The 25,941-nt window shown below is 38.2% G+C and overlaps 1 protein-coding gene across 1 annotated transcript; it reads right to left on the bottom strand.

The window, feature by feature from the left end:
- Nucleotides 1–11,041: 11,041 nt before the first annotated feature.
- On the bottom strand, nucleotides 11,042–24,987 carry CCT4 (chaperonin containing TCP1 subunit 4). Its single transcript, XM_030877339.3, has 14 exons — nucleotides 24,734–24,987; nucleotides 21,066–21,118; nucleotides 20,500–20,589; nucleotides 19,430–19,538; nucleotides 18,626–18,768; nucleotides 17,212–17,333; nucleotides 16,730–16,862; nucleotides 15,585–15,724; nucleotides 14,465–14,561; nucleotides 14,272–14,382; nucleotides 14,051–14,181; nucleotides 13,675–13,909; nucleotides 11,487–11,600; nucleotides 11,042–11,253 (listed from the first exon to the last, which is right to left on the bottom strand). Exons 1-14 carry the CDS (start codon nucleotides 24,858–24,860, stop codon nucleotides 11,239–11,241), a joined length of 1,620 nt encoding a protein of 539 aa, XP_030733199.1. The 5' UTR covers nucleotides 24,861–24,987; the 3' UTR covers nucleotides 11,042–11,238.
- Between the last annotated feature and the right edge of the window lie 954 nt (nucleotides 24,988–25,941).

The following is a 25,941-nucleotide window of genomic DNA, read 5'->3' as shown; positions in this document are numbered from 1 at the left end:
ACACATAAGCAAGCTAAATGACACACCCACAGGTGCCATGACAGTTCCAAGGCCAACCATAATGGTCAAAGAATGGGAGGTGGCCCAATTCCTGGAAATCCCCACCCCTTCCCCAAAATAGCTGGACCACTCCTCCCACTCATTAGCCTATGAAATTACCCACCCCTATAAAAACTGACAACCCCATACCCTGATGCCACTCTTGCCTTCTGAGATGGCCTACACTCCATCTGTGGAATGTGTTTCTCCCTAAATAAACCCACTTCTTACCTATCACTTTGTCTCTCACAGAATTCTTTCTGCAGCAAGACATCAAGAACCTGAGCTTCGTTAAGTCCTGAGACCAGGTATGTGATCTCAGTTAAAAGACCGTGGGTTCAAGTCCCAATCTGAGTTGCATGGTTTCAGCAGGTTATCTCCTTCAAGTCCTCCAAGGCAAAAGCACCAAACATCACCTATAGCAACTCTACCACCAGAAATGCATCATTCCCCAGCACCCAGCAGCAAAGCCCTACAAGAAAAAGTTGTATTTCTGTTTCTCCAGGGAGAACTTCAGGTAAAGTGACAAAAAGTGATAGAAGTGACAAAAAGTGATAAGAGTACTGAGAATAAAATAGAATACTACTCAGCCATAAAAAAGAATCTAAAAAAACCAACAAAGTAATGAATATAACAAAAAAGAAGTAGACACAGATAGAGAGAACAAACTAGTGGTTACCAGTGGCAGGAGGAGGGGCAATGTAGGGGTAGGGGAGTAGAAGATACAAGCTATTGGGTGTAAGATAGGCTCAAGGATATGTTGCACAACATGGCGAATATAGCCAATATTTTGTAATAACTGTAAATGGAAAGTAACCTTTAAAAATTGTATAAAATAGGGACTTCCCGGGTGGGCCAGTGGCTAAGACTCCATGCTCCCAGTGCAGGGGGCCCAGGTTCGATCCCTGGTCAGGGAACTAGATCCCACAAGCCGCAAATAAGAGTTCATAATAAGAATTCACATGCCACAACTAAAAGATCCCGCATGCCACAACTAAGACCCGGCACAGCCAAATAAATAAATAAATATTTTTTTAAAAATTGTAGAAAATAAAACAGAAAAAGAAAGTACTGAGAAAAGAGGCTCCCTCATCTAGAAAAGTAGAGTTCTCTGAATCAGAGGACAAAGGTGGCAAAATGGCTGCTGCATTTTCTGTGCAGCAGAGACACCAAATCAGACGACAAAACCAGCTCCTCCTCGGATGATGATGGTGATGATAGACCCAGAAGTCCTACATGAGAAATGGTGAGGTAGGCAGGTAGCAATTCAGAATGCCTCTCTATCACCACAGAAGTGCCAGAAAGAGATTTTCCCTTTTAGATAAGTCCCTCCCCACCACCCACCAGAAGGCATGGTTTTCCTTCTCTTACACCTCACTTCTCCTCAGCTCACGTAGCCCTTGACACCACCATCATTAACCCCTTAACGACCATATCATTTGCAGATATTTTCTCCGATTCTGTAGGTTGTCTTTTCGTTTTGGTGGTGATTTCCTTTGCTGTGCAAAAGCTTTTAAGTTTAATTAGCCACCATTCTACTTTCTGTCTCTATGATTTTGACTACTCTAAGTGCCTCATATAAGTAGAATCATATAGTATTTGTCTTTTTTTTGTGACTGACTTATTTCACTTAGCATAATGTCCTCAAGGTTTGTTTATGTTGTGGCATATGCCAGAAATTCCTTTCTTTTAAAGGCTGAATAATAGTCCATTGTGTGTGTGTGTGTGTGTGTGTGTGTGTGTGTGTGTGTGTGTGTGTATCACATTTTGCTGATCCATTCATCCATCAGTGGACACTTGGGTTGCCTCCACGTTTCAGCTATTGTGAATAATGTTGCTATGAACATGGGTGTACAAATACCTATTTGAGACCCTGCTTTCAATTCTTTTGGGTATATACCCAGAAGTGGAATTGCTGGATCAACTGGTAATTTAATTTTTGAGGAACTGTCATCCTGTTTTCAACAGCAGCTGTAGCATTTTACATTCCTACCAACAATACCCACGGGTTCCAGTATCTTGTTTTGTTTATCTTTTCTTTCTTTTTTTTTTTTTTTTTGTTGGCTGCGTTGGGTCTTTGTTGCTGCACTCAGGCTTCCTCTAATTGCTGCTAGTGGGGGCTACTCTTCATTGTGGTGCACGGGCTTCTCATTTGCAGTGACTTCTCTTGTTGCAGAGCACGGGCTCTAGGCACACGGGTTTCAGTAGTTGCAGCACGTGGGCTCAGTAGTTGCGGCACACGGGGCCTAGAGCACAGGGTCAGTAGTTGTGGTGCATGGGCTTAGTTGCTCTGCGGCATGTGGGATCTTCCCGGACCAGGGATCGAATCTGTGTCCCCTGCATTGGCAGGCGGATTCTTAACCACTGCACCACCAGGGAAGTCCCTCTTTTCTTTTTTTTTGTTTTGCTGCGCCACGTGGCTTGCGAGATCTTAGTTCCCCAATCAGGGATCGAACCCATGCCCCCTGCAGTGGAAGTGCAGAGTCCTAACTGCTGGACCACCAGGGCATTCCCGTTGTTTTGTTTTTCTGATAGTAGCCATCCTAAAGGGTATGAGGTGATATCCTGTAGTTTTGATTTGCATTTCCCTAATTATTAGTGATGTTGAGCATCTTTTCATGTGCTTATTGGCCATTTGTATATCTTCTTTGAAGAAATATCTATTCAAGTTCTTTGCCCTTTTTTTTTCTTTGCCCATTTTTAAATTGGGTTGTTTGTTATTTTGTTGTTGAGTTTTAGTAGTTCTCTCTATATATTCTAGGTACTAATCCCTATTAGATATGGGATTTGCAGATATTTTTTTCCCTTTCTGTGGGTTGCTTTTTCCTCTGTTGATAGTGTCTTTTGATGTACAAAACTTTAAAATATTCATGAAGTCCAATTTGTCTATTTTTTCTTTTGTTTTCTGTGTCTTTTATGTCATATCTAAGAAGTGACATTGCCAAATCCAATATTGTGAAGATTTTGTTCTATGTTTTCTTCTAAGAGTGTTATTGTCTTAGGTCTTTGATCCACTTTCAGTTAATTTTCGTATATGGTGTTAGGTAAGGGTCTAACCTCATTCTTTTGCATGTGGACATCCACTTTTCCCAGCAGTATTTGTTGAAAAGACCGACCTTTCCACATTGAGTGGTCTTGGCTTGCTTGTCAAAACTCATTTGAACATATTTGTGTTTATTTATTCTATTTTACTGGTCTAAATGTTGGTCTTTATGCCAGTGCCACACTGTTTTGATTACTGTAGCTTGCTGTATAGCTTGAAATCAGGGTGCATAATACCTCCAGCTTTGTTCTTCTTAACATTGCTTTGGACATTCAAGGTCTTTTGTAGTTCCATACAAATTTTAGGATATTCGTTCCAGTTCTGTGAATAATGCCATTGGTATTTTGATAGGGATTACATGGAATCTGTAGATCACTTTGGATATATTGACATTTTAACAATATTCAGCCTTTGAATCCATGAACATGGGATCTTTTTCCATTTATTTGTCTTCTTTAATTTCTTTCAACAATGTTTTGTAATTTTCACTGAGCAAATCTTTCATTTCCTTGGTTAAGTTAATTTTTAAATATTTTATTTATTTTTGATGCTATTATGAATTGAATTGTTTTTGTAATTTCCTTTTCAGATTCTTGTTAGTGTATAAAAATGCAAATGATTTTTGTGTGTTGACTTTGTATCCTGTTACTTTGCTGAAATCATTAGTTCTAACAGCTTTTGTGTGTGTGTGTGTGTGTGTGTGTGTGTGTGTGTGTGTGTGTGTAATCTTTGGGGCTTTTTACATGTAAGATCATATCATCTGCAAATGTAATTTTACGTCTTCCTTTCCAATTTGTATGCCTCTCATTTCTTTATCTTGCCTAATTGCTCTGGCTAGAACGTCCATACTATGTTGAATAGAAGTGGTAAAAGTGGGCATCCTTGGCTTTTTTAAAGAAAAAGTTTTCAGTCTTTCACCATTGAGTCTGATGTTTGTTTTGGGTTTTTCATATATGGCTTTTCATTATGTTGAGGTAGTTTCCTCCTATTCCTTTTTTTTAATCATGAAATTGTTGCAATTTGTCAAATGCTTTTTCTGCATAAATTGAGATGATCATGTAGGTTTTTTTTTTTTTTAATTTGTTTATTTGGCTGCGTCGGGTCTTAGTTGCGTCGTGCAGGCTTAGTTGCTCTGCGGCATGTGGGATCCTAAGTTCCCTGACCAGGGCTTGAACCCGCGTCCCCTGCATTGGAAGGCGGATTCTTAACCACTGGCCCACCAGGGAAGGCCCCTCTTTTGTTTTTTTTAAAAATAAATTTATTTATTTATTTTTGGCTGCATTGCACCTTCGTTGCTGTGCGCGGACTTCTCATTGTGGTGGCTTCTCTTGTTGCAGGGCACGGGCTCTAGGCACGCAGGTTTCAGTAGTTGTGGCACGAGGGCTCAGTAGTTGTGGCTCATGGGCTCTAGAGTGCAGGCTCAGTAGTTGTGACACATGGGCTTAGCTGCTCCATGGCGTGTGGGATCTTCCCAGACCAGGGCTCGAACCCATGTTCCCTGCATTGGCAGGCAGATTCTTAACCACTGCACCACCAGGGAAGTTCCATGTAGGTGTTTTTCACTTAATTTTTTTTGCATTGATTAATTTAATGATATATTGCATTGATTAATTTTCACATGTTGAAACATCCTTGCAGTCTAGGAATAAAATTTCACTTGGTCATGGTGCATAATACTTTTACTATGCTGCTAAATTTGGTTTGCTACTAGTGAGAATTTTTGTATCATTGTTCATAAGGAATATTGGTCTGTAGTTTTCTTGTAGTGTCTTTGTCTGGCTTTGGTATCAGGGTAATGCTGGCCTTATAGAATGAATTAGAAAGTGTTCCTTCCTCTCCAATTTTTTGAAAAGTTTGAGGAGGCCTGGTATTAGTTCTTTAAATGTTTGGTTTAATTCACCAGTAAAGCCACTGGGTCGAGTCCAGGGCTTTTCTTTGTTGGGAGATTTTGATTATTGATTCAGTGTCCTTACTGGCTATAGGTATATTCAGATTTTCTGTTTCTTCATGATTTAGACTTGGTAGGTTCTGTGTTTCTAGGATTTGTCCATTCGATCCAGGTTATCTAACTTGTGAGCATACAATTGTTCATTGTATTTTCTTATAATGCTTTTCAAATCTGGAAAATCGGTAGTAATGTCCTCACTTTCTTAGCACTGCTTTTGCTGTGTCCCATAGTTTTGGTATGTTGTGTTTTCATACGCATTCATCTCTAAGTATTTTCTAATTTCTTGTAGATTTTAGTAATTTTTCTTTTTTTCTTAATCCATCTAGCTAAAAAGTTGTTAATTTTATTCATCTTTTCCAACACACATCTTTTAGTTTCATCAATTTTCTTTATTGTTTTCTATCCTCTATTTCATTTCTCTCTGTTCTAATCTTTATTTCCTTCCTTCTGCTAGCTTTGGATTTAATTTGTTCTTTTTCTATTTCTAGTTAAAGTTGTACAGTTAGGTTGTTTTTTTATTTTTTAAAGTAAGCGTTTTATAGTTATAAATTTCCTTCTTAGCACCGCTTTTGCTGTGTCCCATAAGTTTTGGTATGTTGTGTTTTCATTTGCATTCAACTCTAGGTATTTTCTAATTTATGATTTCTTCTTTGACCCATTGGTTATTGAAAAGTGTGTTTAGTTTCCACAATTTTTTGAATTTTCCACTCTTCCCTCCGTTATTGATTTCTAACTTCATGTTGTGGTCAGAGAAGATACTTTGTGTGCTATCTACCTTTTAAAATCTATTGAAACGATTTGTGGCTTAACATATGGCATATCCTGAAAAATGTCCCATGTGTACTTGAGAAGAATATGTATGCTCTTATTGTGGAGCAGTGTTCTGTATGTCTGTTATATCTAGTTGGTTTATTGTGCTGTCTTCTATTTCCTTACTTTCTTGATTGTTTTGTCCATTATTGTGAGTGAGGTACTTAAGTCTCCAACTATAATTTTATATCTCCCTTCAATTGCCAGTAATGCTGCTTATGTATTTACCTTTATTGAGATCTTTATTTCTCCATACAGCCTCAAGTTACTGTCTACTGTCCTTTCACTTGCATGACTGATGATTTTTGCTTCACAGTATTTTGATGTCCTGTCATTGGGTGCATGAACATTTCTAATTGTTATATCTCCACAATGTCTTTTGTTTCTTTTGACTTTTTTTAGGTTCTATTTTGTCTGTTATCAGTAGAGCCACTCCTTACTTTTGGTTACTATGTGCGTGGAATATATTTTTTCCATCATTCCACTTTCAATATATTTGTCTTTGGATCTAGTCTTTATAGACAGCATATAGTTGGATCATGTGTTTATATCCATTCTGCCAATCTGTTTTGATGAGTTTAATCTATTTACATTTAATTACTGGTTAGGAGGAACTTACAACTGTCTTTTTCCTATTTCTTTTCTATATGACTTATAGGTTTTTTCATCCCTCATTTTGTGATTTACTGTCTTTTGTGTTTAATTTTTTGTAGCGAATTGTTTAAATTCTTTTCTCACTCCCTTTTGTATATATTCTATAGTTTGTATGTGCGTGTGGTTACCACGGGGATAACATTTAATATCCTAAAGTTATAACCCTCTAATTTGAATTTATAGCAGCTTAACTAACTTCAACAGCATACAAAAACTGCTACTTTATAGCTTTGTTCATACCGCTTTCATTTGAGGTCACAAAATTTCATCTTTATAGACTATGTGCCCCAAAACATAAACTAATAATTCTCTTAAGTGCATTACTCTCTTAAACTATGTAGAAAACAAGATTCGAAGTTACAAACCAAAGTTTATAAAACTTAGACTAATTTTTTTTTTTTTTTGCGGTCCGCGGGCCTCTCACTGTTGTGGCCTCTCCCGTTGCGGAGCACAGGCTCCGGACGCACAGGCTCAGCAGCCATGGCTCACGGGCTTAGCCGCTCCGCAGCATGTGGGATCTTCCCGGACCGGGGCACGAACCCGTGTCCCCTGCATCAGCAGGCGGGCTCTCAACCACTGCGCCACCAGGGAAGCCCCTAGACTAATTATTTTCTTTAAATATATCACTCTCTTAAATCATATAGAAGACAAAAAGTATAAACTGTTACAAAAACACTAGCTTTTATATTGCCCATGTAACTACCTTTGAGATCTTTATATTTCTCCATATGGCTTTGAGTTACTCTCTATTGTGCTTTCACTTGCATGACTGATTTTTTTTCGTTTTGATGCCCTTTTTAAAATTGAGATGTAGTCGCTATACCATATTATGTTACATGTGTACAATATAGTGATTCACAAATCTTTATAAAGGCTATACTCCATTTATAGTTATTATAAAACATTGGCTGTATTCCCCGTGTTATACAATATACCTTTGTAGCTTATTTTATACCTAATAGTTTGTACCTCTTACTCCCCTACCTCTCTATTGTCCCCCCTTCTTCTCTCTCCCCACCGGTAACCACTGGTTTGTTCTGTGACTGTTTCTTTTTTGTTATACTCACTAGTTTGTTGTATTTTGTCGATTCCACATATAAGTGACATCAGACAGTATTTGTCTTTCGGACTTATTTCACTTAGTATAATGCCAAGTCTATCCATGTTGCTGCAAATGGCAAAATTTCATCCTTTTTAAATGGCTGAGTAGTATTCCATTGTATACATATACATCTTCTTTATCCATTCACATTACTGATGATTTTTGATTTAATACCAGACATTGTGAATTTTATATTATTGTATCCTTTAAGAGTTTTAAGCTTTGTTCAGATGCACAGGTATGTTGCTTGGGATTGGTTTGATCTTTTAAAGAAATCCTTTGCTATGAAGAGTCCACAGCAATCTTTACTCTATGGCAAATTTAGCCTCGCTACTAAGGCAGAACACTTCTGAAGGCTCTATTCAGTCCTTGTATATTGCAAGGTTTCTCCAATTTGGCTAATGAGAATTTAAACTATTCCTAGCCTGTTGTAAACTTCAGTCTGCTACTTTTCATTGGTTGTTCCTTGAACTCTAGTTTTACCCCCAACACAGAAATAAGTACTCAGCCAAATACTCAAGGCGACACCTCTACATGTCTGGGAACTATTTCTGTAAAGCTTCCTGTTTTCTAGTACTTCATCCCACAACTTCTAGTCAACTCAGTCTTTTGGAACTTTGATCCCTAACTCAATTCAACAAAACCGATGGAAGAAATATTAATCTGTACCACTAAAAACCTCAAGAAAACTGAAGGGGACCAAACTTAAGACACGATAGTCAAACTGTCAAAATACGAGAATCTTTAAGTAGCAAGTGAACAATCTGAGCAAAATCCCAGTTTCACATTTGTGTCATTTCCTCAAAATAAGAAAGCAAACACAGGGACTTACTTCCCTGGTGGTCCAGTGGGTAAAACTCTGTGCTCCCAATGCACAGGGCTCGGGTTTGATTCCTGGTTGGGGAACTAGATCCCACATGCATGCCGCAATCCTGCAACTAAAGATCCCACGTGCCACGACTAAGAACTGGCACAACCTAAATAAATAAACACTTCTTAAAAAAATTAAATGACAATTTTAAAAAAGCAAAGACAGAAAAATGAATCCATCTGAATCAAACTGCCCAATAACACACAAAACCACACACTTATACCTCAAAATACTGAGACATCAATTAACTTTTATGAGCCACATTCATCACATCAGTTATTACAACTTTGTCACGTTTCAGATAACCCTCCTTCTACTACTTTCCAATGACAGTAGCTCCTACTTCCGACAGCTACTTCCACAACTTGAGGTGTTTCCAAGTGGCATATTTAATATACTAGGCAGTTGTTAACCATTTTAGCATCTGTAAAACTGTTTTATCAGGTTCCTTTTGCGTTGCTGATTAAGTTTTGGGGTTGCGCCTCAACCGCATTTCTGTAAGCCCTGTGATTTCTATTGCACCATTTTGCACACCATGATTTTTAGTTATACATGTTACAGAACTGACTTTATGGTATGCCAAAGTAGTTAAATTTAGGTGGAGGGTATACGGTGTTCATACTATTCTTTGAACTTCACTGTACTAAAATTTTTTCATTTTAATGAAAAGCTGAGGGTGGGAATTCCCTAGTGGTCCAGTGGTTAGAACTTGGGTGCTTTCACTGCCTAGGTCCGGGGTTCAATCCCTGGTCAGGGAACTAACATCCTGCAAGCCTTGCTGTGTGTGGCCAAAAAAAAAAAAAAAAAAAAAGAAAAACTGAGGGTGAGGAATAAATAGCACTCAAGAGGAAAAAAGTACGCAAAACCTTTGCCTCATTAGGATAGTCATCCTTCCTCATTGTTAAAAGCATACCTTTTAAATATTTAACAGGATACATTTCCCCTTCATTACTTTAGAATTATTTAACTGTATCAAACAACTATTTTGAATTTTGTCATTTGGGCTTCCCTTTCCTAAAACATAACTTATTTTATAAACTGTTGTAAAACCCGAGTCAAACCCTAAATAGTTAGTAGCTTAATTTATATCAAACTTAACAGAATAAATGACTAGGAAACGTTTGTCTCGTTAGAGTTCCCTTTACAAGGCTTTAAATATAAACTACTCATATATTTAGATATATAGGTATACCCTAAGACACAGACACACGTAAGGATACTGAATAACTCAATTAAAAGTTCCAACATAAATAATTTTGGTTAAAATATTTTCACTTAAGAGTATTTAGGATAGGGCTTCCCTGGTGGCACAGTGGTTAAGAATCCACCTGCCAATGCAGGGGACACAGGTTCGATCCCTGGTCTGGGAAGATCCCACATGCTGCGGAGCAACTAACCCCACGCGCCACAACTAATGAGCTTGCATTCTACAGCCTGTGAGCCACAACTACTGAAGCCCGCATTCTCAGAGCCCGTGCTCCGCAACCAGAAGCCACCACAATTAGAAGCCCATGCACCACGACGAAGAGTAGCCCCCACTCGCTGCAACTAGAGGAAGCCTGCGTGCAGCAACAAAGACCCAACACAGCCAAAAATAAAAGTATTTAGTACATACATAATTCAGTTGTTTTATGGTAGCTATGATTTTTTTAACAGCAAGCTCCTAATACCCACTAAAATGATAATCATTGAATTATTAAATTCCAGACTATCCAAAGAGTTATCTGAATTTACCATTTACCAAATTAGTCATTTTAATTAACTACCGGAGTTGTCAGACACAACCAAGCTTCAGGCTGGTCTGCTGAGGTTCTTTCTCCAGATGTGAAGGAGCTCCCCCCAGCTGCTTTCATAACACTTTTGTGAAATACACAAAAGAAAGATGGTTGAGTGTGATACCAGATTACAGAGGCCCAATTTGTGGTCCACCTTAAGGGTTTGGCCTTCCTCCAAAGGCAATCAGAAGTCATGAAAGCTTTTATAAAGGAGTGCCTGACAAGCTTAAAAAGATCACTAGCTATATATATAGTGTATGCAGAATTGACTGGAAGGTGGCTAAAGCAAGGATGGACACTAGTTAGATTTTACACCACTCACGGTGCAAGACAATGCTTGTTGATCAGGGTAGAGGCAATAAAGATGTTTTAAACCACTGGAAAAAGACTTACTAGTTACGAATCCTTCTTGTACAAGTAAGATCTGCTACATTTTTATTTTTAGAAGGAATCCCAATTAACACAACAGTGGTTATTCTTGGAGAAAGGGATTGGCACGAGAAAGACTTTCATTTTTCACTTTTCTTCTGTATTGTTAACTTTTCAAACAGCATATATATTACTGTAAGCAGGGATTTATCAGGGTGATGAGCATACTGGGCCATTTTTCCTTCTCAATACTTCTGTTAAAAAACTAACCGAAAACTTAAAAGTACCCAGGATTAAGCCCGTAAGGAAGTTAACAGGTAAGTGCGAAGTCTTCTTTCCCTTCCTATACAGATTTCTCAAGAGGATCAGAGGTAACAGAGGTTGTGAGGGCAGGGCAGTGGGGGTAATGCAGGAGCGCAATCAATTAATCTGCCCTTTGAAACCATATTTTTAATGTTTTCATCAAACTGTGTCAATACAATTTGAAGCAAATGCCAGCTGGAAAACGAGGCCCAGAAATTCATAAAGGAAACAATCTTCCAAACAACAAGGAATGCCAAGGTGCTCTTCCACTCCAGCTGCGCTATTAGTGGCCATGATGGTACCAGTCAGCCAGTGTTATCCATGTTACCGACTGTTTACCTGAAAAGAGAAAAACTTAGATTTCAAAACCTGTAAGGACAGAATTTTAAGGATGGAAGATGTTTAAGGTGGTTATCCAAATCTCCCTATTTTTATAGGTGAAAAAAGACTAGAAGTATGAACTGTTTTCACCCAGACTAGCAAACTAACAACGTTTACTGCCCCCAACCCCAACTCTTCAAAAATATGCCTTTCTGACCTTGTAGGGAAATTCACGACCTGTATATACTTACCACATCATCAATTTTCAGAATGCTCCGGACAGTTTCAGTTGCTAGAGTCAGTGCACTGACTGAAACCAGCAGAGGCTGGACAACCAGTTCCTCCAGTATGTTGGAAATACCACCCTGCAAACCAGTACAAGTTGCTTTTAGTGTTTGTAACTGATCCGTATCACCAACTACAGTTACCAGTAAACCTCAAGGCCTCTCAAACTTAGTTTTCCCTTAGTCTAGTCAAGAGTCAGATACTCTCTACTAAGCTCTTCTCTACACTGTAGCTTGTATTTCAAATAAAATTTGGAAAAATTGAATTCCAAGCCTAACTCCAAAACAACTCCTTATAAGCATCTTTTAGTTAAAAATACCCTGGCAAAGGGCCTTCCCTGGTGGCGCAGTGGTTAAGAATCTGCCTGCCATTGCAGGGAACATGGGTTCAATCCCTGGTCCAGAAAGATCCCACATGCCGGCCCGTGCACTACAACTACTGAGCCTGCGCTCTAGAGCCTGTGAACCACAACTACTGAGCCCACGTGCTGCAACTGCTCAGGCCCGCGCGCCTAGAACCCATGCTCTGCAATGAAAAGCCACCACAATGAGCCCGCGCACTGCAACAAAGAATAGCCTTCACTCGCCACAACTAGAGAAAGCCCACGTGCAGCAATGAAGACCCAACACAGCCAAAAATAAGTAAATAAAAAATAGGGGCTTCCCTGGTGGCGCAGTGGTTGAGAATCGGCCTGCTAATGCAGGGGACACGGGTTCAAGCCCTGGTCTGGGAGGATCCCACATGCCGCGGAGCAACTGGGCCCGTGAACCACAACTACTGAGCACGCGTGTCTGGAGCCTGTGCTCCGCAACAGGAGAGGTCGCGATAGTGAGAGGCCCGCGCACCGCGATGAAGAGTGGTCACCACTTTGCCACAACTAGAGAAAGCCCTCGCACAGAAACGAAGACCCAACACAGCAAAAATAAATAAATAAACTCCTACCCCCAACATCTTAAAAAAAAAATTTATTAAAATATAAAAAAATAAAGAGTATCCTGGCAAAAATTACGTAGATGATCATAGTTATTAAAAATTATGAGATTTGTTTGCTGTACACCTGAATCACAATATTATAAATCAACTATATTTCAGTTAAAGAAAAAAGTTATAAGATTTTAAATTATCTGATTCCCAATTCTGAATTTGGACATGTCTGCTCTACACCCTGCTTTTACGTCATTCTCACTTCCCACTTTTAGATTCCTACTGCCACTATCCTAGTCACCTTTAACCTAGGATTACTGGTGATGGTCGTAACAGGTGAACCTATCTCCATTCTTCCCTCCTTAAAATACTCTTTTCAGCACCTTAGCCTCTTGGTTAAAAAAACTTTAGTGGCTCCCAACTACTGGAATTAAAACACAAAAAAACACAAACACCCATGCCTGTCTCAACAACTTAAAGGACTCCTCATTCTAGCTTTTATCTGATCTTTCCAATCTTAAAGTCCACTGTATGACCATCATATAACCTCTGCTCTAGACAAAATGAGTAACTTCTTGGTCCCTCTTACCTGTAAACCACTGCTTCCCCATCTGAAACTTTTTCATTCCCTACCAACCAAGGCTGCAGCTTCATGAAACTTTCCCTAACCAGGTAGTGCCCTCCTTTGAGTTCTGTAACCATTCCAAAAATATCATCTTGGATTGTCAATTTTTTTCCATTACATATTATTTGTCATCTCAATAAAAGGAGACATAAAACATTAATACAAAAGGGGAAATTATTATTGTTCTATGTGTTTACCCTATACAACTACACTAGGCTGGTGCTCACAACAGCAGCAATGGTTGACTACACACCAGGCATCTTTGTAAGAACTTTCTAATTAGTAATGCATTTAATCCTCACAGGCCTATGAGGGAACTATTAATAGTCCCTGTTTTTACAACCAAGAAAACTGAAGCACAGACTACGTAACTTGTTAAAAATTGTACAACCATTAGATGGCAGACTTAATGAACAATACTTCTCACTTAAGGCATAATCTTCATTCTCACTAGATGGCATACATTAATTAACCTGCAGGTCTTATACTTAAATCCAAGGTTAACTCTATTTTTGATTACAAAGCCTTTCATTTGACAATTATGAAGCTTTTAGTATTTTATAATAATCAACATTTTCTGCAGTAACTAAAGATTAAATTATTACCTTTCGGACATTAATGCCTGTAGTTTTTTCTCCTTGGGCATGCCTGTTTCTTAGTTCTGTTACTGTAGAAATGGGATTCAGGCCAGCATTTTCAGCTAGTGTAGATGGAATGACCTCCATAGCATCTGCAAAAGCACGAACGCAGTAGGATTCCATACCACTCAATGTTCGTGAGTATTCAGTTAACCGCAGGGCCAATTCTATTTCTGGAGCACCACCTCCTGCAATAAGAGCCCTGAAATTCACAAATATATTTTTAGCTTATTTTATCCAACAGAAAGCTATTTTTTAAAAGTAATAACTTAGTATTTATACCTTAATAATAAAAATACCCAAGTTTTTATGTTCAAAATGTTACACAGTAATTTATTATTACCTCTTCTTCACTAAACAGCGAATAACACATAGGGCATCATGAATGGAACGCTCAGCTTCTTCAATCACCAATTTGTTAGAACCACGAACAACGATTGTAACTGTTTTTCCAGGGCTTGCACAGCCTGTAATCTTTAGTAAACAAACTCCTAATTAGGTATTTGAAGGATTAAAACAAATAAAAAAAACAGGCAAATAGAAGCTTAATTTTAATATTGCTACCTTGATCAGTTTGCCAGAACCATTTAAGCTGACCTCCTCAGCTAACTCAGCTGATCCCAGCATGTCAGCAGTGAACTGGTCAATATGAGCAACTGGTTTGGTTCCAATAGTCTGAGAAAAATAGTGGTATACACAAATTGAGAAGTCTGAATAGTGAACATTTTCACACATACAGATACTAAGAATATTTTACCTTACAAATGAATTCAATATCTTCTCTTTCAATATCCTTAACCACCATAATCTTCATTTTGTTCAGGAAATGTAATGCAAGATCACTAAGAGCATCTCTAAAATACAAAATCAGTGATTATGTCAATACTAGGTTAGAAAAAAACTTTGCTGTTCAACTCCTTTTTTACGGTTTTAGTAATTTTACTGTTGTTTAAATAGCCAATGATTTAAAAAATTATTTGTGAAGGAAGATGCTTTAAACAGCTTACCAAGTTTATGACCTCAAAATTCTTAAATAAGATTTCTAATGAATATTTAAAACATATCCCAACGACACCATTTGTAAAACACACAATAAAAATTATTTTTCTTAATACTAAATAAGTATAACTGATAATTAACAATCGATGCTTTATGAATTTAGAAATTAAGTATGATGTAATTCAAGACTCCACAAATTTATACACTTTTACACAAATTACCTGCAATGATCCTCCTGACAACCCTTGATACTGAAGGGCAGATATTACTATCCTTGTTTTACAAATAAGCACACTGAGCTTTGAGAACAGTTTATTCAAGGTTACTAGCTATTACATAACTTGTATTTAGAACCAGGTATTCCAACTCTTCATCAAGGTTTCTATATCAAGAGCATCCATAATACTTTCTGGCATAACATATTAATATAGTACATGAGAATATGTCTACCTATTACAAGAAAACACTGAAAACACACAAAAAAGGGATCAGTTCAAACTTTGGAGAATTCTTCCAATCCATGGACTATCCAGCATTCCCCCCAAAAGAACTTCTACAATTTCAAGGCAAGCTATTGCATGGACCTTTAAATAAATGCCTCTAAAATTTTAGCTAGCTAATTAATTTTAGACTAAAGTTAGGTTTTTACTTGAGAGTGAGGATCTTGGTCTAGAAGGATAATATATCCCACATTTAAATGATCATAACACGAAGAGAACTCACTTTAGATCATTTACCAGAATACAACAATATCCTAAAATGCAGATTCATTCCAGATTTCTAGTGGTTTACCCACCTCGAATGTTTCTTAAAAAATTGCTAGAAGGGATCCAAAATCAATTATCATTAAGAGGTGAACAAAATAAATAGCCCCACACCTTAGAATAGACTTCTGTATGAGAAGAACGTTACATCCTGTTTTCTTAATTTGCTTCACTAAATTTAGAATATAGGCTCTCTCCTCTCGAAGTACTCGGTCCATCTGGACGTAGTCAGAAACTACTATTTGATTGTCCATCTGTTCAGAAAAAGAACGTATTAATAATTTGCATTTTAAGAGTCCTTAAGCAAAAAAGTGAGACTTTTAATGAAAATATTATGTATAGTATAAATTCAACCAAAATCATACAAGAAATTATAGACACGCACAGAAAAAATTCAGAAAAAGGAGTATACACAAAACTTAACTCAGGTTTTTTACTTTCATCTATACAAATTGCTGTCTTATTTTTTACAAGTACATTTTTGATGATCATAAAACATAAGAATGATTATCCTATTTCGTGAATGTCGGTTCTTTTCATATGAATTTACGCATTACTGAAATATCAATAATTTCAGTTGCAACCTTTTTACTCTATGAATTGTTAAAAAAACTGGTATGCTGAAAGGAACTACGAAGGACAAATACTGTTATACAAAGACCTACAAAACAACGTTTTTATGTGGGTTAAAATCTGGGAAACAAACGACTCAACAGGAAACTTGTATGCCAACACAATGTAAAATGAGAGCAAACCTGAATGAGATGACAAAGATCAACCACTCCTTCAGGGGATGGTACTTATGACTGATAGATATGGGAATAATAAAAAATGGTGGTTTTCGGAGTGTGGGTAATAAACTGGTTTTAAAATTCCATTGTGCAAACATAAAGACAAAAGATCTGCCTGCTAGGGAAGGATGGGTAAAGGTTTCTGTTCTCAGAAAGCTAGAAAGAATCTGGAAAGTCCATTTATACTATCACTTTCACATAACCTATTTTTATTGTTTCATAGACATCCCTATCATTATTTGTCTTCATTTGTGAAGTGAATGCTCAATTTCAGTAAATAGCCAACTGAGATTATAGATTTATCATGTGTGGCATCCAACATTTTCTACTTTTATCTAAATTTTACTAATTATTTTTAGATCCTTGCTTTTTATCACTGGTATCAGCATTTTCTATTTTTATAAAAAGAAAAATTTCATTATTAAAAAGTCAAACACCTAAGGAATCATTTCATTTGGTTTTACTTACATCTGTTTTGGGAGCAGATAAGCAGAACTGAATAAGCCCAATCTTAGCCTTTTCAACCCTGGTTATACCAGAATTTGCCACCTTTTGAGTAAGAACCAGACCTTCCACCAACTCACAGTCATCAATTGTCCCACTAAGAAAAAAGAAAACGAAATAGTTATGAAGGGGCGGAAGTCTTCAAGTTTAATAGATTGCTAACAGATTAAAAATCATCAGTCTGATAAAATGTGCTTCAGCCTCACTCACATTTATTAGTGCCCCATTCCTGAACCTCTCCAATCACACCACTGCCCTGCCATCATTAGGGAATATAAATAAATTCTTGAAATTCCCACATTAACACAAGTTGTCATGAAAACAAAACAACCAAGTGTATGTGACTTTCACCTATGTACTTTTCATTTAACTTATTTATTTTTGGCAAGAGCTTATGTTTACTTTCAAAATTAATTTTTATTAAAGTTATAATTAGAGATGCTTACCCAAGTTTCTTAACTATTTTAACATCTCTAAGATCTACACTAGTAGCTGTGGCTGGGTCAATCACTTTCATCACTGCATTTACAGTCATTGGAGAAAGGAGACTTGAATATTGAGAGACAACCTAGAATTATTAAAAAAGAAAATAAAGTCAGTGTCGTAACACAAAAAGTCCTAGTTTTTTAATGATAAAGGTATTCAAGAAGTAATCTCAATCATTTTTTTGGCTGGGGTGGAGAGCATATGAGAAAACATTCCATATAAACTGTCTTTTCCACTCAGGTTTGTCAGTCACCATATAAAAACATATGCCTGTGTTCCTCTTTTATTAATATAGTAGTCAGGACTGACTAGATTACTAGTAATTCTACAGGAAATCCAAAAGAACAAGTTAATTTTCTGCTGAGGTTTCCTATCTAAAATGAATTTATGATCAGATGTTATATATGTGCACCCCTATTACTGAGGGGCTGACAAAAATAGCTAATGGTTAACATTTATTGAGCACGTATTATATGTCAGGCAGTGGTTTTAGCACTGTACATTCATATATTCATTCAACCTTCACACGAAAAACCTGCAACAGCTTAATTAAGTGGAGCCAGCATTAAACCCAAGCAGTCTAGGTTCTATGACCAATGCTTGTAACCACTATGATATTCTGTCTATATTAGTTCTGGGGACATTTATCAATAATATTACTTAATATCACTAATACTATCTAGCTTTCCACTTAATATATAAATAATGCTGATGAAAAGGAAAAAGAATGGGGTGGGGGTGTGACACACAACATAACAGAAAACAGGTGACATGAGTTCCCAAGAAATTTAAACTTACATCACTTCTTTAAGTTTGGTAAGAAAAGCAGCATAGATATTAGTAAGAGATGGACCATGATGGGCAGCCCTATCTTGGGTTCAAATCACAGCTCTACCTCTTATTAGTGGGTCTTGGGTAAGTTATATAACTTCACTAGACCTCTTTTCCCATCTGTAAAATGAAGATACTACAACTTACCTGAAAGCCTTGAAGGAGTAAATTTTACTTGAACTAATTCAGTTATACAAATTAGCTACCTAGTCACTCTTGAGAGTTAACATTTATGAACTGTACAGCATCAAAAATCACAGTGTAGGGACTTCCCTGGTGGCGCAGTGGTTAACTGAGCCCACATGCTGCAACTATTGAAGCCTACGCGCCTAGAGCCCGCGCTCCTCAACAAGAGAAGCCACCGTAATAAGAAGCCCGCGCACTGCAATGAAGAGTAGCCCCTGCTCGCCGCAACTAGAGAAAGCCAGCAGGCAGCAATGACAACCCAACGCAAAATAAATAAATAAAAATAAAAATCACAGTTGTGCTTCTTAATGAACCTTAAACTGTAATTTTACAATGATCCCATAGTGCTTGTCTCACCTTTGAGTTCAATGAAGTGGCTGCACTATTTAACAAAGTTTCTCTGTCACTCAGTTCCACAGGTCGAGACATGTCAGTCAAGATTTCAATACCCTTTTCCAAAGCCTTCTGGAATGACTCAGAAATGATGGTGGGATGAATCCCTGCCATTTGTGAAAGGTGAGTTATTTAATTGTAACAAATAAACTTCATATTTGATATGACTTAAAATTTCTCTGTTCATTAAAATTTCAAAGTAGTCATAAATTTTAAATTAATCTTAAATAATAATGGTTTGAATAACCTTAACCACTAATATGTCTAATATTTTTTAAATTTCCATTTAATTTGGAATAGATCAATTACATACTCCTATGATATTTAAGACTAAAACCGATTTTTCACTTTTCAAAACTCTACAAATCTACATAATAATTAGAATAAGTGACTGGCGAGTCACTATGACATTTAGACACCATTTACCAAAGCAGGAACCCATACTTTTTCTCCTAAATCACAGTTCTCATTTATATCTCAAGTTTAGTACACCACCAACCAGTCATTTTTGAAAAGGAAAATTTTATCAAGTTCCATTCAAAAGGAAACCTAGCCAAAACAAAAACAAATAAGAACAAACAACACCCCCCAAAACCAAACCCAGAAGCAAAAAGAAAAAAATTTCTAATTAATATGGTAAATATACCAAAATTTAATCTAAAAATTCCTGCTTAAAAAATTCTGCTCCAAATTAAATTGTAAATCTCATATTACTTAATATTTTTTTGCCTTTATTCAGTAATAAAGCATGTCCTATGTTCTACCCACCTTTCTGAAGAAGCTTGGTACAGGAATCTAAGAGAGAGCCAGCAATAATGACCACTGATGTCGTGCCATCTCCTGCTTCTATATCCTGAGCCTTAGATAGCTCCACCAGCTAAGTGAACAGAACATGTCAAATTGCTCAATGAGAACTATGAGAACCCAGTAACATCTAATTCAAATATAACATCAATGACCTTCACCATGAGGTTCACATATAGAATTTGATTATTATCAAAACTGTAAGATTCAATATACTTGACTTCTGATTCGCTGTCCACCTTGGTCTCATTTAAAAATGACAACCTATATAGTTGTGGCATGCAAAATTCTACTTACATACTTACAAGCTATACTATGATTTATATTATGATTTATATTATGATATTATGATTTCCAGTTCAGACTGAGGGTTGTAAATTTTTTCTTCCCAGTACTTAAGAGAACTATGGGTACCCTGTAGACTCAGAAGCTATGAAATGCAGCATTCAGATGAGAGAATATTGTCAGTTTGAAATCCCTGGCCAAGTTTATCTAAACTGACCCTGCATGAAGCATAGTCTGATTCATTTTCAGTCATCTTTAACTAATTAAAAGAGACTTTTTAACAGATAGGAACTTCTAAGGAATTTGTTTTTGCTGAAATGGTGACTTCTCACTTGACACTGCAATCACTATTATGATCTGTAGTTGAATTAGAAACTGTTTTTAAAAATAAATGTCAGTGCAAGTTTAAACACAAGATTTATTTTGCAAACAATTAAAATGATTTTGCTCTCTTTCAGTTAACACCCATTGAACTAATAATTTGTACAATTTCATGTTTTTCTCCCTTCCTCATATGTGTGGCACACTGCTGTGAACAAAGACAAGGAGTCATGTTTTATTACAACTTGCAATGGAGAATATAATGCTAGACATACAATGTATCCTAAAAATATGCCTGTTTAGCATATAAAAGGAAAAATTTTCACCATGTTTTAAGCAATATCATGTGATCAAATAAGAAAAATTTAACTGTTTACCAAATATCAAACAATACACTTAAAAAACCCCCACCTAAAAATTATACTTACCATTCTGGCTGCTGGATGTAACACCTGCATTTGTTTCAGAATGGTGGCACCATCATTTGTAATGGTCACATCACCTTTTCCATCTTGAATCTACAAAGTTTGGTTTTTTTAAAAGAAAGTTATATTTCAAAAATTTTGTTTTCTTCATCCAGTATTGATGTGAAATCCTAAAAGCTCTACTAATTTGAACACTTCTTGTACAGAAGTTAACTTATGTTTGCATAGTGCTTAACTTCAAATTGTTTTCCCTTACATTGGTATAATGATTTAAGAATACACAGTAATATTCCAGCTTTGCAAATGAAATAGCTGGGTTTTTTCCTACTTAAAAGTGAAGGAACTGAGACACCAAAAAAGGGATAGAAACGGTATTATAAAGAATCATTATCATAAATAAAATATGAATTATAGTTAGGTCCCATTCATCCCAAAGTAATCTATCCCTTTCTGAACTCTCAAAGCCTTTCTAACACTTTACTTTTTAAACAGCACATCTTAACCCTCTATAGAGCGCTTGCAGTATGAACAGCAGCACTCAGTAAGTAATGAATGATTGAGCCTTTCACCATTTTATCCATTCCTTTCGGTCCAAGGCTTGTTCTAATAGCATCAGCAACGGCTGTAAACAGAAAAAAAAATAAATCAAGACCCTTTAAAGAGCATTTTTACCCTCAAATAATCATTTTGGACTTATTAGAATATGGTGGACAATTCATCATGTTCACTAAAGAAAATTCAATGTCTAATAATAATCTACTGGAAACAGTAATTATTTTACTCCTTTAATTGTACGACGCTTCACTTTTTGTTGATAAAATCACTATACATAGCACTTGTACTCTGCATGTGGTAAAATAAATTTTGAGGGTTCACCTAATCTTCCTTTAAGTATCAAAATGGTATAACCTACTTATGCGCTCTGAATGAGGACTGTATTATTTTCTCCATTCCTTAAAACAAGCCGCGATAATAGGACAACTATATAATTTGCTTATTTGTTTACTCTGTCTCTCCCAACTATAGTATAATTTCTGAGGGCAAAGACTTTTGTTTACTAATGTGAAGCTGGTATATGGATGGACCACAGTTTAAAAAACAGTAACAAAAACCTCTTTGAACCCAAAACCAAATCAAACAAAAACCCCACAAAAAAACAAAACCTCAAAACCTTAACTAAATCTAAAATCATAGTATTTTTAAAAATTTTTATTTATTTAAAAAATTTTGGCCACACCGTGTGGCATGCAGGATCTTAGTTGTCTGAGCAGGGATTGAACCTGCGCTCCCTGCAGTGGGAGCACAGAATCTTAACCACTGGACCATCAGGGAAGCCCCTAAAATCATAGTCTTTAGACATCATTACTATGTTATGAACCATCTCTGGACATATAGTCTACCACTCCATTCTTCTTATTACTTGTCCACGAGCATGTTTCTATTTTATTGATCCACTTATTATTTTCTAAGAGAAATTGTAATTGATGTACTTGATCCCCTTTACTGCGACAGGTCCAGGACAAACAATTAAATCTCCCCACCCTTTTTTTAAAAAAGATTTAATTTTATTTATTTTTGGCTACTTTGGGTTTTCATCGCTGCGCGTGGGGTTCTCTAGTTGTGGCGAGCGGGCACCACACTTTGTTGTGGTGCGCGGGCTTCTTGTTGTGGTGGCTTCTCTTTGTTGCGGCGCATGGGCTCTAGGTACGTGGGCTCAGTAGCTGTGGCACGCAGGCTTAGTTGCTCCGCAGCATGTGGGATCTTCCCAGACCAGGGATTCAACCCATGTCCCCTGCACTGGCAGGTGGATTCTTAACCACTGCACCACCAGGAAAGTCTGCCTTCCCCTTTCTCATATACCATTTCACCCCATATACAAAGGGCTAAGATAGTGCCCTATTGTTGTATACTCCACAACTAGCATAATGCTTCCCCTTCATTGTATAAACAACGCATAATCTGGACTTCCCTGGTGGTGCAGTGGTAAAGAAGCCCGCACACCCTAGAGCCTTCTCACTGCAACTACTGAAGCCCGCGCGCCTAGAGCTTGTGCTCTGCAACAAAGACAAGCCACCGCAATGAGAAGCCTGCTCAATGCAATGACGAGTAGCCCCGGCTCGCTGCAACTAGAGAAAAGCCAGAAAAGCCTGCGCACAGCAACGAAGACCTAATGCATCCAAAACAAAAAATAATAGTAATAATTTAAAAAAAACATAATCTTAAAGAGGGTAAGAGAAAATATTTGGTATAGTTTAAGAATTATATTCTACTTAATTATTTCATAATTTGGGGCTGCATTTCCTAATTATTCAGCCATCCTTACCCTTTCAGGTGATTTTAGCGGACCCACATGGCCACAATTCTACAAGCAGACCAATTCATTTTAAGAATGCGCCCTTATATTCATCTATGTGAAGACTCTAGAAAGACACATTGTGCAAAAAATAAAAAAAATTCTAGACTGATTACCCCTCTGAAAGTGTTTGAAGTTTAACACACTGTGTAGTAGTACACAATTATATGTTAAATGACTTGTGCTGAATAGTACTAAACGACCACTACTACTTTTGTGTGTGTGGTTTTGATATCATCAACCAATGGTACTTAATATACTTTTTGGTTATTAGCAAAATAAAAAACTGGCTCCATGAATTACGCTAAAGATGCATCTGGCAAAACCTTTTCTCAACCAGTTTGTAGGGTTTTGCCTGACTTGGACAGACTACGAGTGGCCCTTAGTTCCACAAGCTCTCCTCACTTAAGATGTAAGGGTCATGTTTATAGGTAAATAGATGGCCTTTTCTTCCTATATGCATACCTCCCTCGTTCAGTTTTAATTCTCTGTGCACTGATGTTTCAAAAGCTACCAAAGTAAACGTCCCATCTTGTATCCTCCTTGTTTGTTGAAAATCTACCATATTATATAGCATTCTTGCCCACCCCCCTCCAACAGCCCCAGAATTTATCTAACATCTTGTTTCTAATGTAATAAATCTAAGTTTCAACTATGCTCCCTAGATAACTATCCACCAACTTTTATTTCCAGGTAAATATTCTCTCTTGAACTTCCAAATGACTCCTAAATTTACCCATCTGGTCATTCTGACCTCCTCAACTCATTTAGGCTCAAACGAGAACCTATTCTTTCTTCTTCCACCATCCTCCCTTCAGCGCACCTGCTTCTTTCAGCAGCAGCATCACACCCTCAGTCACCTAGACAAATAACCTCAAATATTTGTAAGGCTGTACTTTGTATACATCTGGCTCTTCATATGCTTTCTCATTTAATCCTCACAGCAACCCTCCAAGTTAGGTACTATCTCACTACACTGAAGAACAATCTGTAGCTGCGCGAGTTGTTTTAAAACCCTTTCCAAGACACCAGGCCCTTCCAGATTCGGACCGACTTTACCTTTCCGACCTCACCTCTCATTTCTTCATGCACCTTATGCTCTAACCCGAATGAAATACTGTAGCAAATACACATAACGGCAAGATCTCTAAGCATTTGTTCTCACTTTTCCTTCCAGACTCTTCCACCTCAACCCGACTTATCTTAATCCTCACAACTCCCTTTCTGAAAAAAAGGGCAACTTTCCCTCCCCGATTTTATAAGTAAGGAAACCTTGGTTAAAGGTCACAAAGCCACGAAGTAACGTAACTGAATGAAACCCAGGACTTCTTAAATTCCACCAAAGGCCAAACTGTTCTCTACTTGCTCGTTGCACGTGCAGAGAGGACATCAAAGCACAATGCGGCCTCATAATTATTCTCAAACAAGATGGGTCGGTTGGTTCCCCACATCCCAGTACAATGGGCCCCGCCCCAATCTAAGGCGCAGAGAGTGTACCCGAATTCGTTTCAATAGCTGTACCGAAAGAAGCTTTTTAGTAAGAACAAGAAAACTGAAAAGTATTGTTCAAACATTCTACCAGTGGACCGCTGCATGCGGGCCGCGGCCTCTTTCTTAAATAGGATGAATGAATGCAGCACGGCCCGGCAAGAAAAATTATGGGCGTCTAAGACGCAGAATAAGGCAAGTCCAAAGGCCTCCATACTCGGGGTCGGAAATCATGGGCAGAGAACAGACAGGAGGATCCCTGCACTGAGCTTATTCTATGGGAGGCCCACAGGGGATCATCCGAAGGAACAGAAAACGAATCATGCCCATCCAAGACTGGGAGTGAGAATGCACAGCTAAGCCCGGAGGGCCACGGCTTAGGCCGGGCAGCGATACCTTTGGCCGCGGAGATGTTGCTGAAGCGGATCTGGGCCGGCTTATCGCGGTCCTGATAGGCGCTCTTCCCGCGGCCGCCAGCAGCCCCGGCGGGCGGCCCGCTCCGAGTGACTATGTTTTCCGGCATGGCAAGCTTGGACGGGTCTGCGTGAGCTCTGGAAGGACGGATGGACGCGGATTCCGCCTGGCCCGGGACTAACGATAACCGCCCACCGCCTTCTCGAAGCTTCCGGAAAACTACGCCGGCGCCGGGAGGAGGAGGCGGGGAAAGGGGCCTCCCTGGAGGCCCGGCGCCGCCGTGACGTAGAAGGCTGCCCGCTGCATGCCGGGTGCGGGGGTCGCGCCGCGGATCTTGGGGCTGTTGGGAGCTGTTGGCCTGCGGCCCAGTGGGCGGTGGGCGGGCTCCTGGGAGGCAAAAAGGACCACCTGCGATTGAATAAGGCTAGAGTTGGGACATCTCATCTCCTTGGCCCTGAGGTCCCTTCTGTTAACTCAAGCTGGACCTGTCCGCTAGGAGTTGTAGCAGCCGGGAGTTACTCCTGGGTGGGTGGGGCAGGGCTGAGTCGGTTTTTACTGGCGGTAGACGTGTATTTTATTCAGTTTTATATATTTTGAAAGCGAGTTGGAAGAGAGGTTGGAAGGGGTGACTTCTTTTCCCCCCTTTCTTGTTTTAATTGAGGTATAGTTGATTTACAACATTGTATTAGTCTCAGGTGTACAACTCAGTGATTAAAAATGTTCATGGATTATACTCCGTTTGAAGTTATTATAGGGAATTCCCTGGTGTTCCAGTGGTTAGGACGCAGTGCTTCCACTTGAGGGGGCACGGGTTACATCCCTATTCTGGGAACTGAGAACCTGCAAGCCGTGTGGCGCAGACCAAAAAAACAAAAAAACTAATTATAAAATATTGACTATATTTCCTGGGCTGTACAATACATATATCCCTGTAGCTTATTTATCTTATATGTCCTAGCTTCTGCCTCTTAATCCCCTATCCCTGTTTTGCCTCTCCCACCCTTCCCTGTCTCCACTGGTAAACACTAGTTTTTTTTTGTTGTTTTTTTAAATATTTATTTATTTATTTTTGGCTGTGTTGGGTCTTCGTTTCTGTGCGAGGGCTTTCTCTAGTTGCAGCAAGCGGGGGCCACTCTTCGCGGTGCGCGGGCCTCTCACTATCGCGGCCTCTCTTGTTGAGGAGCACAGGC

Source organism: Globicephala melas, chromosome 12 (assembly GCF_963455315.2).
Source record: "Globicephala melas chromosome 12, mGloMel1.2, whole genome shotgun sequence".
Taxonomy (NCBI): domain Eukaryota; kingdom Metazoa; phylum Chordata; class Mammalia; order Artiodactyla; family Delphinidae; genus Globicephala; species Globicephala melas.
The sequence above is the reverse complement of the archived record's forward strand: the minus strand, read 5'-3'. Positions and strand labels throughout refer to the sequence as shown.

What these genes read in the sequence shown, in the direction of transcription:
- CCT4 (XM_030877339.3), bottom strand. Translation starts at nt 24,860, where the DNA reads ATGCCGGAAAACATAGTCACTCGGAGCGGGCCGCCCGCCGGGGCTGCT. An exon ending in CAACATCTCCGCGGCCAAAG is followed by an intron (nt 21,119 to 24,733) that starts GTATCGCTGCCC and finishes TTCTGTTTACAG; the next exon opens with CCGTTGCTGATGCTATTAGA. An exon ending in AAAATAGTTAAGAAACTTGG is followed by an intron (nt 16,863 to 17,211) that starts GTAAGCATCTCT and finishes CTTTTTTCTTAG; the next exon opens with TGGGACAATTGATGACTGTG.